Consider the following 17,304-nt stretch of genomic DNA (forward strand, 5'->3'; position numbering starts at 1 on the left):
TGTATTTCCACCTTCCTATGACTTGAATTCCTTCAAGAGGGAGGTTTCAAGACACTTATCCACCAATTTTTGACCACTGCCTTGACCCTTTTATGGGATTGGCATTTCAGTGGGCATTTTTTTTATTGATTTTTGTTGCCCTTGGCCAGTGTCCTTCTTACATAAAAAAAAAAAATCTCATGAACTCCTCTCTTCTAATGACCGTCTTCAGTCTCTCCCTCATCGCCACAATGTTGCATCTGTAGCTGTCTTCTAACGCTGTTTTCATGCTAACTGCTCTTCTGTTCTTGCTAACTGCATGGCTCCCCTCTTCCCGCGGCATCGCTACACAAGCGACTTTCCTCTTTCTCTCACCCCTATTCTGTCCACCTCTCTAAAGCAAGAGTTAACCAGTATTCTCGACCATTCATCCCTTTCTCTGGTATACTCTGGAACTCCCTGCCTGCTTCTATTTCCACCTTCCTATGACTTGAATTCCTTCAAGAGGGAGGTTTCAAGACACTTATCCCTCAATTTTTTACTACGGCTTTGGATTCTTTTGAAATGTCACTTTCTGTAATGACTCAATTAATTTGTCGGAAATAATATTATAGAACTTTTATCTGTAATGAATAAAAATTAATATTTCAAGTTATCTGATATAGGGGGAAAATACGTTAATTTTCTGAAGGAGAGAAAAGTGCAGTCAGGTTAGATTTGGTTAAGTAGGGAGGAGAAGGGATGGGTCTGCTAAAGCGATGATAGACTGTGGGGTAAGTCCTGGCTGGGAAAGTCAATTAGAGAAGGGAAGGGGGGGTTTAGGTGAGGTGTGGCTGAGCGTCAAATAGAAGATTAGGGAGGAAGGGAGGCACGGCCAATTCATAGGGAATACTAGAACAATACGAAGAGTGTGAGTGGTGTGCGTAAGTCGGTCATGTCTTTTCTTGTAACGTACGAAGAAAAGTAACTAAAAAAATAATGTTATACACCAAATAAATACAAATACAACAAAGATTAAGAAAACTTAAGGCGTTAGGCACTTAGCGTAGATTCTTGCGATGAAAGGCAGGCTCTGTGTAGTTCAACGATGTTCGAGGTCGTAGCAATGGTCTTGCACAGCAACACAGCACTGCTATCCCACGGAGTCAGAACGGTGCTCACACAACACTGCACTTTTCACAGAAGAAGGCAGGCAATGACTCATGCTGTGGTGGGGGTGGGGAAGAAGGATCAGCGGGGAGAGGACGTAGAGGGGGGAAGCAGCCAGCCACATGCTCACCAGTCTCACACACATAGCATATTTTTTTTTTTTCCGTGAAAGGAAGCTAGCTTCTAAAATGTATTATTTCATGGATAGGTGGGCTAGCTGAAAACTGAGGGAATTATCGGGTAGGGCAACTCTTTTACGATACTACAGATTAAACTCAACTTAGAGAGGCAAAGGAAAGTTGGCTAAATTAAATTGGGAAGAAGACTGCGTGGAAGAGTGTGTATTTTATTGTGACACTGCCAAATGTGGGATGGACATTCATCGTCTGTTTGCCATTTTCTGTCTTTCTGTCTCTTCTCGCTCTTCGTTCTCTCTTAGCATCAAAAGGAAGTTACATAAATTTTATTTATTTATTTAATTACTTATTTATTTATTCATTTATTTATTAATATATATATATATATATATATATATATATATATATATATATATATATATATATATATATATATATATATATATATATATATATATATATATATATATATTGTATTTGACAAGCCAACTTACTACTCTGTTCTAATGAATATACAACTCACAACAAACTGAGGGTGGTGGGCACATAAATTACAGCTTTACAAAAGAACGCTAGGGTACTTACAGCTTTACAAAAGTACTCTATGGCACTATCACAGCAACAAAAGCAAACAGGGCCATAACTCGACTCTTCTCCAGAACAAGCTCGGCCGCTTTCCTTTTCTTCTCCTCCTACTCCTCCCACAAAACCTGTCTCTGCCTCTCACTCAGGATCTATTCTGGCCTGCACTGCGACGCTGGCGTGAGGAATTACTCCAGCAGAGAGTCATAATCATGGCATCTTTTCTCTAGCAACTAAGGCTGCTCCATCTTCTCCTATCGCTCTTGTCTCTCCTTTTCTTTTTCTGTCGTCTTTTACTCTTTCCTCTACTTGCCCCACTGCTCCACCCATTCTTACTTCTCCTGCTCTAGCTGCTGCTCAGCTTACGCCTTTTTTTGTACATTCTCCGCATAACACGGACATAAGAACCACCTAACAGCAGCATTCCTACACTGTATCGGTAGTCTTTTTGCCATCACTGTTCTGGTTAAAAGTCACCGCACACTGTTTACTTCGAAATGTTTCTGCACACCCATTTACTCTGTTAAACACTTGTTCACGATGAAGAGATTATGTAAACTTCAGAGTGTGGATGACAGCTGCACCGATGTTTTGATTACCGTTACTATTGATGTTCGAAGTTCTCCGATGATGTAGATAATGGTATCGTGGATTGCGTGGGTAAGTAAGTAAGTAAGTAAGTAAGTAAGTAAGCTTTATTGTCACATTGAATTACATACAACATGAAAATCTTCTTGGCTTGCTCAGTAGCTCATCCACATCATTAAAAATACACACTCACACATTAAAAATAATACATCATTAAAAATACACACTCACACACATAAAACAAAAGTTAGCGGGAAGCAAAGGAATTGAAGAGATCTATACTCTTAGGAATAAAGGTATTTTTAAATCTAGTAGTTTGCAGCTTTGGGAGGGCAAGTCTTTTACCAGATCTCAGGAACTTGTATTGGCAGTGCAGTGGATGCTGGACATCATTCATAATTTTATTTAGTTGTTTTATCACCATCATAATATATATATCATCTAGGGAATCAGTTCTAGCTTTAAGTTTACCAGCGTTCTTTACAATTCTTTTGAGTTTATTTCTATCTTTACATGTTAAGGATCCATACCATACTGTAATAGCAAAGCTCAAAATGGATTCAATTACTGATTTATAAAATAGTGATAATAATGATTGATCTATATGGATGTTTTTCAATATTCTTAGAAAATGAATTCTCTGTTTACATTTTTTGTATAATTTAGTTGTATTTGAAGATCCTGTTAATTTGTCATCAATTATTACGCCAAGATATTTATATTCATGTACTCTTTCAACTTGCTCATTGGCTATGACTAGTGGATCTGGAATTGTGTTAATTGTACGGAAATCAATTATCATTTCTTTTGTTTTCTTTACATTTAGATTTAAAAAGTTATTATTGCACCATGTAACAAAGTCTTCAACTTGCTTCAGGAACTCTCGTGAATCATCATTACTGATTTTTCCCACTATTGCCGTGTCATCTGCATATCTAATTATAGAACAACTTTTATATTTACTTCTGCAGTCATTTGTGTACAATACAAAAAGTAGTGGAGCCAGAACACAACCTTGGGGTGCCCCTGTATTTGTTATAGCAATGTCTGATTTAACATTTTTAAGTTTTGTATATTGTGAACGCATTGTTAGGTAACTATGTATCCATTTGATGAGTTTTCTGTTTACATTTAATGCTAGTAACTTTTGTAACAATATGTGGGGTTGGATGGTGTTAAAAGCGCTACTAAAATCTATAAAAAGAATGCGAACCTGTGTATTTCGATTCTCTAAGTGTTCATGGATAGGGTGAAGTAACGTTAATATAGCATCTTGAACACATCTGTTTTCAAGCTGTTAATAAGCAAATTGAAAGTTATCTCGCTCTGAGTCTAAATATTTACAGAGATGTGGTTTTACAATGTGCTCCAAACATTTCATAAGAATTGAGGTTACTGCGACAGGTCTTAAATCATTTAGCTCTTTTGGGTTGTTGATTTTAGGCATTTTAGGCATTTTAGGCATAAGTGACTTAGATACTGTGCAAGTAAAGGAACACACACAAACAATCTGATCAACTTTTCTTCTTTTAATGATGATGGTACAGGTGATACAATTACATCGGAATTTCACAGTTCAGGGGACACCTAGCGAGGATGATGAGGTGTAGAATTCCCTTGAGATGACGTACGAAATAGGAGACCACAAAAAATAATCAATAATAATGTTACTGGACACACGGAAACATATTGAACATGAATGGTGAAATTAAATATATAATAATAATAATAATAATAATAATAATAATAATAATAATAATAATAATAATAATAATAATAATAATGTTACGACTCATACAATGCCTTCCTCGACGAAAAATGCGTCCTCGCATTGAATATAGATAACAATAAGAGCATTAAGATAATAATAATAACAATAATAATAATAATAATAATAATAATAATAATAATAATAATAATATTAATAATAGATAATACATGAGCAATAATCCTTAAGAATAATATAAAGATATCAATACATGACATGATGATATATAAAAATAGTATAGTTAGGCAGGAGGGAATATATATATATATATATATATACTCGTATATATATATATATATATATATATATATATATATATATATATATATATATATATATATATATATATATATATATATATATATATATATATATATATATATATATATATATATATATATATATAGTGTTTTTGTTTCTAACAGTTTCTTCCCATTCTAAATTGTACCTAATTTCCCTATGGTCACTGTTACCTAGCTGTCCTCCAACCTCTACCTGCGTGACTGCTTCCTCCCTGTTAGTAAGAATTAAATCTAGAATATTATTCCCTCTTGTGGGTTCTACGACTACCTGTTTTAAAAAAATTATCCTGAATTACCATGCGAGCTTTGCTTCCGTTATGTAACGCAGAACGTCAAGGATATCTTTATTGAAGCACTCTACTTTGGCTTTTTAACTGGGCGAGTGAGGGACAATGTTACATTTCTTGGTGTCAGATTCTTTAGAAATATCCTGTAAGACTGCATTATTGAATTATGTGCCGTTATTACATAAGACGACAAGAGGAAAGTCATAAGAGCAAATTATGTTATCAATGACTGCACGAACAACAGAATTTATGGTTTTGTCCTCGAGAGCAACGAGGATGATGAAGCATGAAAAACTGTCAACACATACCAAGAGATACTGATAACCATTCTGTGTAGGTGGGAGCTTAAGCGAGTTCACAAAGATTGCATCCCAAGGTGCTGAAGCAATGGGATATGGAAGTAAGGGGCTTTTGTAAGCAAGTAATGATCGGTGTGGAACACATTGAAAACAGAGACCACAATGCTATAAGATATCTTTTCTCATAGTTTGCCAAAAGTATAATCTTTTGGCCTGTTTGAGGCATTTGTATCGACCTGGATGGTTTTCTTTTTTCGATGCCTATGTCAAACGCCGGTACGGTGTTCCCACGAATCACTGGTGGCCCAGTGTTCCAGAGAGAAAGTCGTACTTGGAGACCTGGTAGCATGAGTCTATATTTAGGGCCATAATTAAGGCAGTATTCGGGGGACCAGAAGCTACATATACTCCTCAAAAGTGGTATCGTCCCTTATGGAGGCTTCAGTGCTGCTGCTCTCGGTGCTTAATGCAAGTGTATTTGCCCTTGGGTCCCCATTTGTTGACCGTGCTTGTGTTGGCGGCCATTTTGGGAATGGGCATCGTTGCCTCCCTTTTTGGAGTCTTGCGTCGTGTGAAGTTTCTGCGTATCTTTGTTATTTTAAGTGCGACTGGTCCCTGTTGCGTCTTACTATCTATATCTGCGGCCAGAGGATATCTCTCATACGTGCTTATTGTTTGACTTTCTTTTATTTCTTCACTCACTGTTAGGGGGACAGAACCTGTCTTTTGAGCATTAGAAGATACATTACACTTGAAGATGAGTGCCGTAATACCTTAAATGAGTACTGGGTGGACACTGTTGTGGGCGGTTTGCTCATGAGGTACTACGGCTAACTCAGTTCGATGGAACCCGAGAGTTCGGTGAATCAGTCTCATGGATTCGGTGGTGTGTGCATGGTTCATTTTGTAGACTATTTTATTTTTCCAACTACGAAGGGCTCAGTGAATGCACGGGTTTCAGTACCCCCAACAAGGTTAATAACCACTGGCCTAGCTTAATTGTGTCACACGTGTGTGTGTGTGTGTGTGTGTGTGTGTGTGTGTGTGTGTGTGTTTTCTTGCGACTCTTTTCACAGCAAATGTGAGAAGGTTTGCGTTGTATTTTCCTTGTGGGTGAGACAGGGTAGCGACCTAGAGGCTATAGCTGTTTGCGACTGGCGAATTGCTTGGATATGTATAGCTATTTACCCAGCATTAAGCTACAAGTTTGGCAACTTAGGAAAAGCTGACCCGAATTAGTGATAGCTGTAAGAGGGGGTGGTCTAGTGGTAACATTAATATATATATATATATATATATATATATATATATATATATATATATATATATATATATATATATATATATATATATATATATATATATATATGTGTGTGTGTGTGTGTGTGTGTGTGTGTGTGTGTGTGTGTGTGTGTGTGTGTGTGTGTGTATGGATAGATAGACGTAAATTGATACACGATACACATCTGTCTATCTATATATCTATCTACATATAGGTATGAAATTCGGGAGGAACCAAACCGTACGTGGGGTTTGGAGAGCAACGGTGTCCACACAGGGATGATGGGTCAGCTTCAGCGGGAAGAGGCTGACTTCTGTACTATTGCAGCACCGACTCCGCAGCGACTAGCAGTTGTTGACTACATGAGGGGATATCCCTCTGATTACATGACTGTTATTTCCCTAAAGCCTAGCATCCTTCCTCAACATATGGCACTGATAAGGCCTTTTTCTGGTAATACAATTCGTAAAAAATATCTGAAAAAAAAGAAAAAAAAAGAAGAAAACAAAGAATATATATATATATATATATATATATATATATATATATATATATATATATATATATATATATATATATATATATATATATATATATATATATATATATATATATACTGATGATATCAAAGTACTCAATTACTCTTTAAAAAAAAATGAAAATTTATATTTAAAAAAAATAAATATACATTTACAGAAATAGTGTGGATTGGAGTATTAACATGCGTCTTCATGCTTGGCTTCACAATGTGGTTGCTCCAGAAACTATTCAGGTGGTTCGTGCACGGTTCAAATGTTCCCCTCCATAGAACGGTTATGTACAGCTGGGGAGCCTTATTAGAACAACCTCCTTCCGACCCTTCCATCAGCGTCTCCGGCCAGGTAACCTTGCATGTGGCTTTGCTTTTAAACAGTTTCATTATCCTCAATCCATACCATTGTCAATTACGAGATCGTGAAACTAATCATTCGGTCCTCTGCTCTGAAGACATTCAGTAATTTAGACTTACATAGCAATGTTTATATTTTTTTTCGTCAATTCCCCCTTCAATCAGTCAATCAATCAGGGACTTCCTATGGGGAGATATTTTAAGTCTGGATGTTTTATTTCATTTGCTTCGTTGTACCTCTCTCTCTCTCTCTCTCTCTCTCTCTCTCTCTCTCTCTCTCTCTCTCTCTCTCTCTCTCTCTCTCTCTCTTTCTCTCACGTCATAATAAAGAAAAACAAAACATATAAACACAGAAAAATGGTTTGCCTAACAACTTTAACATCATCGTAAAGCAAAACATGTTCTTATGATACAGTAGAGTTCTTCCAATGAGAAAATTTTCAGACTTTTCTAATTGCGATTATATATCCGATGAGACATTGCTTGAAAATAAACTTGAAGGATTTGACTTGCGATGTAATTACAAAAAAAATCACAGCCAACATTTTTCATACAATGCCCCGGTTCATGACCTACCTTATCCATAACGACACATCACCTCGTTCAACACCCCTTTCAACGAAAAATGTCTTAAGTTACACACAAATTTACGACATTCTTAGCATGTACAACAAATAGATTAACGGCTTTGCACATCGCTACTCACTCCAACGTGTCACATTTAAACGGGGCGCATACAAATTACAAAAACAAAGAGCACTACAACAATAATTAAAAAAAAAAATATTATCATCACTACTGAAACAAATAAGGCCCTTCATACCCAGACATCGCTTTCTGCTACTCCTCCCACGAGATCTGTCTATGATTTTCACCTAAGACCTATGATCTCGGCAGCGTTAGATTAAGGGCTTACTCCTGCAGGGAGACGTATCTGTATCACTTCTTGTCACCCAGCAGCTAAGGCTGCTTTAGCTTTAGCTTTATTAAATTTGTTTACCTATTTTGGACTGCCTTCTGAGGTTCAGTCCGAGCAAGGGGCCACTTTCACTTCAAAATTGTTTGCTCAAATCATGACTGAGTGGGGATTTAGGCTCAGCCGAACAGGCTTGTGCTCAGACACCGTGTGTGTGGTCTGTTGAATATGGTTACAGACGATTGGTGTCACCCCCGGGTCTGGTCCCCTGGAATCCTTGTTGGGCATGGTGATCAACACTTGGGAGCGGTTGCTGAAGACCCTCGAGGTGGCTCAGTTGCACCTGGGCCAAACGCAGAGGATAATGAAGATGTACTATGACCGGAAGACCAAGTATCAGTGTTTTGTTCCTGGGGATGAAATGCTGGTGCTACTCCCAATCCAGGGACAACCGCTGGTGGCACGCTGCAGCAGTCCCTATGTAGTGCAGAGACGCGTGGGTGAGTTACTCCTGATCAACGAAAGGAGGCTCAGCTTTGCCATGTCAACATGATGAATCCTTATTATCGCAATAACAGCCAGCAAGGCTCTTTAGTTTCAGCCCTGGAAGAGGCACCTTTAATTTTATTTTTGGGAAATGATGGAGAGTGATCTAACTAAAGCGTGATGCCCAGGTCAGCTTCTGTATTGACATTTTTCCTTTGCTCAGAGTAGGTGACTTCGTGGACCGCATTTTTTTTCTTTTTTTATGTAAGAAGGACACTGGCCAAGGGCATCAAAACTCCAATAAAAAAAAATGTCCACTGAAATGCCAGTCCCATAAAAGGGTCAAAGCAGTAGTCAAAAATTCATGAATAAGTGTCTTGAAACCTCCCTCTTGAAGGAATTCGTCATAGGAAGATGGAAATACAGAAGCAGGCAGGGAGTTCCAGAGTTTACAAGAGAAAGGGATAAATGATTGAGAATACTCGTTAACTCATGGGTTAGAGAGGTGGACAGAATAGGGGTGAGAGAAAAAAGAAAGTCTTGTGGAGCGAGGCCGCGGCAGGAGGGGAGGCATGCAGTTAGCAAGATCAGAAGAGCAGTTAGCATGAAAATAGCGGTAGAAGACAGCTAGAGATGCAACATTGCGGCGGTGAGAGAGAGGTTGAAGACAGTCAGTTAGAGGAGAGGAGTTGATGAGACGAAAACTTTTGATTCCACCCTGTCTAGAAGAGCAGTATGAGTGGGACCCCCCAGACATGTGAAGCATACTCCATACAGGGACGGATAAGGCCCTTGTACAGAGTTAGCAGCTGGGGGGGGTGAGAAAAACTGCCGGAGACGTCTCAGAACGCCTAACTTCATAGAAAATGTTTTAGCTAGAGATGACATGTGAAGTTTCCAGTTCAGGTTATAAGTAAAGGACAGACCGAGGATGTTCAGTGTAGAAGAGGGGGACGGTTGAAAGTCATTGAAGAAGAGGGGATACTTGTCTGGAAGGTTGTGTCGAGTCGATAGATGGAGGAATTGAGTTTTTGAGGCATTCAACAATACCAAGTTTGCTCTGCCCCAATCAGAAATTCTAGAAAGATCAGAAGTCAAGCATTCTGTGACTTCCGTGCGTGAAATGTTTACCTCCTGAAGGGTTGGACGTCTATGAAAAGACATGGAAAGGTGCAGGGTGGTATCATCAGCGTAGGAATGGATAGGACAAGAGGTTTGGTTTAGAAGGTCATTAATGAATAATAAGAAGAGAGTGGGTGACAGGACAGAACCCTGAGGAACACCACTGTTAATAGATTTAGGAGAAGAACAGTGACTGTCTACCACAATAGCAATAGAACGGTCAGAAAAGAAACTTGCGATGAAGTTACAGAGAGAAGGATAGAAGCCGTAGGAGGGTAGTTTGGAAATCAAAGCTTTGTGACAGACTCTATCAAAAGCTTTTGATATGTCCAAGGCAACAGCAAAAATTTCACCAAGAATGACCAAGACTCAGTAAGGAAAGCAATAAGATTACCAGTAGAGCGGCCTTGACGGAAACCATACTGGCGATCAGATAGAAGGTTGTGAAGTGATAGATGTCTAAGAACCTTCCTGTTGAGGATAGATTCAAAAACTTTAGATAGGCAGGAAATTAAAGCAATAGGACGGTAGTTTGAGGGATTAGAACGGTCACCCTTTTTAGGAACAGGTTGAATGTAGGCAAACTTCCAGCAAGAAGGAAAGGTAGATGTTGACAGACAGAGCTGACAGAATTTGACTAGGCAAGGTGCAAGCACGGAGGCACAGTTTCGGAGAACAATAGGAGGGACCCCATCAGGTCCATAAGCCTTCCGAGGGTTTAGGCCAGCGAGGGCATGGAAAACATCATTGCGAAGAATTTTAATAGGTGGCATGAAACAGTCAGAGGGTGAAGGAGAGGGAGGTACAAGCCCAGAATCATCCATGGTAGTGTTTTTAGCAAAGGTTTGAGCGAAGAGTTCAGCTTTAGAAATATATGTGATAGCAGTGGTGCCATCTGGTTGAAATAAAGGAGGGAAAGAAAAAGAAGCAAAGTTTTTGGAGATATTTTTGGCTAGATGTCAGAAGTCACGAGGGGAGTTAGATCTTGAAAGGTTTTGACACTTTCTGTTAATGAAGGAGTTTTTGGCTAGTTGGAGAACAGACTTGGCATGTTTCCGGGCACAAATATAAAGTGCATGAGATGCTGGTGATGGAAGGCTTAATTATCTTTTGTGGGACACCTCTCTATCATGTATAGCACGAGAACAAGCTGTGTTATACCAAAGTTTGGAAGGTTTAGGTCAAGAAAAAGAGTGAGGAATGTACGTCTCCATGCCAGACACTATCACCTCTATTATGCGCTCAGCACACAAAGACGGGTCTCTGACACGGAAGCAGTAGTCATTCCAAGGAAAATCAGCAAAATACCTCCTCAGGTTCCCCCCAACTAGCAGAGGCAAATCGCCAGAGGCACCTTCGCTTAGGGGGATCCTGAGGAGGGATTGGAGCGATAGGACAAGATAAAGATATGAGATTGTGATCGGAGGAGCCCAATGGAGAAGAAAGGGTGACAGCATAAGCAGAAGGATTAGAGATCAAGAAAAGGTCAAGAATGTTGGGCGTATCTCCAAGACGGTCAGGAATACGAGTAGGGTGTTGCACCAATTGTTCTAGGTCGAGGAAGATAGCAAAGTTCACCAGGATGGTCAGTGAAGGGAGAGGAAAGCCAAAGCTGGTGGTGAACATTTAAGTCTCCAAGAATGGAGATCTCTGCAAAAGGGAAGAGGGTCAGAATGTGCTACAATTTGGAAGTTAAGTAGTCAAAGAATTCCCTATAGTCAGAGGAGTTAGGTGAAAGATATACAGCACTGATAAATTTAGTTTGAGAGTGACTCTGTAGTCGTAGCCAGATGGTGGAAAACTCGGAAGATTCAAGAGCGTGGGCACTAGAGCAGGTTAAATCATTGCGCACATAAACGCAGCATTCAGCTTTGGATCGAAAATGAGGATAGGGAAAGTAGGAGGGAACAGAAAAGGGGCTACTGTCAGTTGCCTCAGACACCTAAGTTTCAGTGAGGAATAGAAGATGAGGTTTAAAAGATGAGAGGTGGTGTTCTACAGATTGAAAGTTAGATCTTAGACCGCGAATGTTGCAGAAGTTAATGAAGAAAAAGTTGAGGGGGGTGTCAAGACACTTAGGGTCATCAACAGAAAGGCAGTCCGACCTGGAGACATTTATAGTACCCTCCCAAGATGGGGACTCCGAGGCTGGTGTAGGAGTCGCCATGATAATTTTAAAATTTTTGAGTAAAAGGTGTGTGTATTACTGGTGCTTGTAGTTTTGTGTCGAGGAAGAGAGTTGTCTGTAGAGGGCAGGCTGTGACTGCCGCCTTGTGTTGTGAGACACAAAGGGAAACGTTCAGTGAGGTCACAGTTGGGTTTAATGATAAGTTCACAGCATCCTCTGAACAGTGCTTTAGACCTCAATGGGAGTAATTATCGTTTCGACAGGTGTCTACAGCCTCCTCCTGCACTGAGGAGGCCATCTTTATTACCAAAATTGATCTTGTCAAGGGGTAATGGCAGGTCCCTCTAGCAGGCTCAGCTTTGTGATATCAACATGATGAAGCCTTATTATCTCAAGAATAGCCAGCAAGGTTCTTTAGTTTCAGCCTTGGAAGAGGCACCATTAGTTTTTTTTGGGGGGAAATAATGGAGAGTGATCCAGGTAAAATGTGATAGCCGGGTCAGGTTCTGTGTTGATTGTAGAAAGGTGAACATTTTTCCCTTGCTCAGAGTAGATGACTTCGTGGACCGCATTGAGGAGGCCATCTTTATTACTAAAATTGATCTTGTCAAGGGGTAATGACAGGTCCCTCTGACTGACCAAGTAAAAGAGATTGCTAGTTTCGTGACCAATGGTGCTGTGTATCAGTGCCAAGTCATGCCCTATGGCCTGAAAAATGACCCGGCCACCTTCCAGCGGTTGATGGACCAGGTAATAGAAGGCTTGCAACACTGCGTTGTCTGTATTGATGACATAGTGATTTAGGACACTAAATGGCAAGACCATCTCACCAACATATCGGCGCTGTTTGCACGACTCCAGGAGGTAGGTCTAGTCGTCAACCTGGATAAATGTGAGTTTGTTAAGGCCTTCTCTCTCCTCCCACATGAGTCGTGCCCTTATAATGAGATAAAGTTCCGTGCTCTTATACTCAATCACCGTCCTTACTTCCCAAGAGAAAGACGCACCACTTGAGACTTTTATTTCGAGGAGACTGGAAGGGATACAGCTATCGGGCCAGTTATTTTAAGGGGTATTAAAATAATTTATCGTAGTACGCCTCTGCTAATACATGTTAGTGTTTAGAAGTCTCTATCAACCTGCCTGTGAGTAGTTCCTAATTACGACGTGACTTCGTTTCTCCGTGAGTCGAGTACGTAGGATCCATGAGCGGTCAGGGACCCTCCTGTTTGGTTTGTGGACAACTTGTTTGTGTATACGTTGTGTCATTACATGTTACTGTGAGCCAGGATTCTTTTAAACTCCGGACGCAGAGGGCTATATTACACTGCTGTATAAGAAAGTATTCTTTTTCCCCGGGCCATGTCGCAATTGTGAGAGTGGGTGGCACGGCGGAAGTTGGATATACTATTGCACAGTGGAGGGAGATAGTGTTCTATGGAAGTGGGTGGATACTGTCGTTTCGTAGAAACGTAGGCATTCTGTAGAACATTATTATCGTTATACGTGTTTGTCGCTTGTTGTAACTATCCCTTCCCAGAACGTGGCTGGTGATTTTCTCCCAGTTGCTGGAGCAATTGGAGGTAGTGATATTCCCTTACGTATGGGTTGGTGAAATATATATATATATATATATATATATATATATATATATATATATATATATATATATATATATATATATATATATATATATATATATATATATATATATATATATATATATATATATATATATATATATATATATATATATATATATATATATATATATATATATATATATATATATATATATGAGGTTATGAGGTCGAAATGAGGGACAAATTAGTTAAATCTAGAAAGGTAATTAGCTCAGAGAAGGCGAGGAATACCTTGAGTGTTTACTACTCAAATTATAGAAGTATTTTGAATAAAATAGACTTGCTTAGAGGAATGGCGTGTGTAGAGAACCTTGATATAATTGCTTTAACACAAACTTGGTTAGATATGTCAGGAAAAGTATTTAATTCAGAGTTAAGATAGATGGTTATACACTATTCTATAAAGACAGGGAAAACAGGAGAAGAGGAGTCGTCGCGCTGTAAGTTAGGGACACGTTACAATGTTGTATTAATAGTAGAATTAAAACAGATAGCAAAATAGAGTTAATATGGGTGTACAAGCCACCGAACAGGAAACAGCCACAAAGGAAATCAACACCTCACTATGGTAGGAAATAAATAGAGTAGGCAGGTACAAGCATGTATGTGTGGTAGGAGATTTTGATTTTAGGAATATCGACTGGAGCCTGATGGTGGGTAACAATGAAGCAGAATATATTTTTTAAGGTAATTCAGGATTTCTTTTTTTTAACAGGTAATCTTAGAACCCATAAGGGTTCGAAGCAGTCACACAAGTAGAAGTTGGAGGACAGCTAGTTAACAGTGACCATTGTGAAATTAAATTCAATTTAGAATGTGAGGGAAATTTTAGAAGTAAAAACATTAGTAAAATACTTAACTTTAGAAGGGCCGATTTTGAGAGATTAAAAAGGAACCTCAAAGAAGTTGATTGGAAATGGACGCAGGGTGAGGTAGGGTTCAGGAAGGAGTTTAGAGAGATAAGGCGGGGTAAAGTATATGAGGTGAGGTGTGAGGGTGAGAGGGGTACGGAAGGATCGGAGGAATAAGAGAGAGGGAGATATGTGTATGTCGGAGGGTCGGGCTGCCCTGAGATGGACGAGGTGAGGTCGAGGCGAGCAGAAGATGGAGTGAAGAGGATGGAAGGGGCCAAGATGATAAGATTATGGGAAGTGAATATAGATGAGATGCATAAGTATTTGGTTGAAAAATTGCAAACAGGACAGTTAGCAAACATCCCTTATAGAGCAATAAGATCACAGAAAAGATACCCTAAATGGATTACCTATTGTCAGGTTAAAACACAACATAGGGCGGAAGAGAAGTATATATAAGAGATTAAACGCAGGGGAAGAGGTTGTAAGGCCACAATATATTGAATTAGAACAGTCAGGAGCTTAACGAGGAAAGCTAAAAATAATTATGAATTAAAGGTAGCCAGCTAGGCAAAGACGGACCCCAAGGGATTTTATCGGGTATATAAGAAGAATAGAGAAACTATAGGTCCATTAAAGGCAGCAGATGGGGAGCTTGTTAGTTCTGGGGAGAAGATTAGTATTAGTGAACGAGTATTTTTTAAATGTCTTCACCAAGGAAAATATGCAGGAAATGACGAATAGTGAGATGTTAAGAGCAGAAGAGAATGAGAAGCTGACAGATATTACCATAACTAAGGAGATAGTGGAACAGGAGATAGATAGGCTGAAAAGTTCAAGTCACCAGGACCAGATGAAATATATCCCATAGTACTTAAGGAAAGCAAAGACGTTATTAGTGAACCGTTAGTCTCTGTCTTTAGGAAATCAATTGAGTCAGGTCAGGTGCCGGTAATGTGGAGGCAGGCTAATGTAGTGCCCATCTTTAAGAAAGAAGATAAAAACGTAATGTCTAATTATAGACCTATCAGCCTAACTTATGTTGTAGATAAATTAATGGAGTCAATAATAGCGAAGAACATTAGGGAGCATTTAGACAAACCTAACTTGATAAATTAGTCACAGCATGACTTCACGAAGGGGAAGTCTTGCCTGACGAGCAGTTAAATTTTTACAGTTTATGAGGCGGCAGATAATGGTGATAGTTATGACTTCCTATACCTGGACTTTAGTAAAGCGTTTGACAAGGTATCCCATCAGAGGCTACTGAGAAAGGGTAGGGCGCACGGGATAGATGGGTGTAAGACTGGACAAGGTCGTGGCTAAGTGACAGGTGACAGAGAGCTCTAATAAACGGCTCTAAATACGAGTAGGGTCAAATAATTATTAGGGTGCCACATGGATCAGTATTAGGACCATTGTTGTTTGCAATATACATCAATGACTTGGATAGTGGAATTAGTAGTGATGTTAGTAAATTTGCGGATGACAAGAAGATAGGTAGATTAATTAGGTCAGAATCGGATGCCATCGCCTTGCAGGCAGATTAGGATAGGATAAACAAATAAACACATAGATGTCAAATGCAGTTTTATATAAACAAATGGAAAGTACTTAGAATAGGTAGAGGAAACCCACACAGTTGGTACACAATAAACAACGAAGCTCTGATAGGTTCAGGGTACGAAAAAGATTTTGGAGTTATAGTTAGCTTTGAACTCCAACTAAGGAAGCAATGCATGGAAGCCAGAAACAGGGCAAATAGGGTATTAGGACTCATTTTTAAGAATGTTAAAAGTAGAAGGCCCGAAGTAATATTAAAGTTATATATTTTTTTTTTCTTTTATGTAGGAAGGATACTGGCCAAGGGCAACAAAAATCTAATAAAAAAAATGCCCACTGAAATGCCAGTCCCATAAAAGGGTCAAAGCAGTGGTCAAAAATTGGTGGATAAGTGTCTTGAAACCTCCCTCTTGAAGGAATTCAAGTCATAGGAAGGTGGAAATACAGAAGCAGGCAGGGAGTTCCAGAGTTTACCAGAGAAAGAGATGAATGATTGAGAATACTGGTTAACTCTTGCGTTAGAGAGGTGGACAGAATAGGGGTGAGAGAAAGTCTTGTGAAAGAGAAGTCTTGTGCAGCGAGGCCGCGGAAGGAGGGGAGGCATGCAGTTAGGAAGATCAGATCAGATCAGATCAGATCAGTTAGCATGAAAATAGCGGTAGAAGACAGCTAGATATGCAACATTGCGGCGGTGAGAGAGAGGCTGAAGACAGTCAGTTAGAGGAGAGGAGCTGATGAGACGAAAAGCTTTTGAATCCACACTGTCTAGAAGAGCAGTATGAGTGGAACCCCCCAGACATGTGAAGCATACTCCATACATGGACGGATAAGGCCCTTGTACAGAGTTAGCAGCTGGGGGGGTGAGAAAAACTGGCGGAGATGTCTCAGAACACCTAACTTCATAGAAGCTGTTTTAGCTAGAGATGAGATGTGAAGTTTCCAGTTCAGATTATAAGTAAAGGACAGACCGAGGATGTTCAATGTAGAAGAGGGGGACAGTTGAGTGTCATTGAAGAAGAGGGGATAGTTGTCTGGAAGGTTGTGTCGAGTTGATAGATGAAGGAATTGAGTTTTTGAGGCATTCAACAATACCAAGTTTGCTCTGCCCCAATCAGAAATTTTAGAAAGATCAGAAGTCAGGCGTTCTGTGGCTTCCCTGCGTGATATGTTTACCTCCTGAAGGGTTGGACGTCTATGAAAAGACGTGGAAAAGTGCAGGGTGGTATCATTAGCGTAGGAGTGGATAGGACAAGAAGTTTGGTTTAGATCATTAATGAATAATAAGAAGAGAGTGGGTTACAGGACAGAATCCTGAGGAACACCACTGTTA

The 17,304-nt window shown here is 39.5% G+C and overlaps 1 protein-coding gene across 1 annotated transcript in view; it reads left to right on the forward strand.

Annotated features, from left to right (window-relative positions):
• Positions 1-737: 737 nt before the first annotated feature.
• The window catches only part of LOC135113841 (probable glutamate receptor), a 101,620-nt gene continuing 85,053 nt past the window's right edge, over positions 738-17,304 (forward strand). Inside the window, exons 1-5 of the mRNA XM_064029459.1 lie at positions 738-752; positions 1,060-1,225; positions 5,130-5,205; positions 6,588-6,826; positions 7,070-7,254. Coding sequence (XP_063885529.1) covers positions 738-752; positions 1,060-1,225; positions 5,130-5,205; positions 6,588-6,826; positions 7,070-7,254 — 681 coding nt within the window. The remainder of the gene's footprint in view (positions 753-1,059; positions 1,226-5,129; positions 5,206-6,587; positions 6,827-7,069; positions 7,255-17,304) is intronic.

This window comes from Scylla paramamosain, chromosome 26, assembly GCF_035594125.1.
Source record: "Scylla paramamosain isolate STU-SP2022 chromosome 26, ASM3559412v1, whole genome shotgun sequence".
NCBI lineage: Eukaryota > Metazoa > Arthropoda > Malacostraca > Decapoda > Portunidae > Scylla > Scylla paramamosain.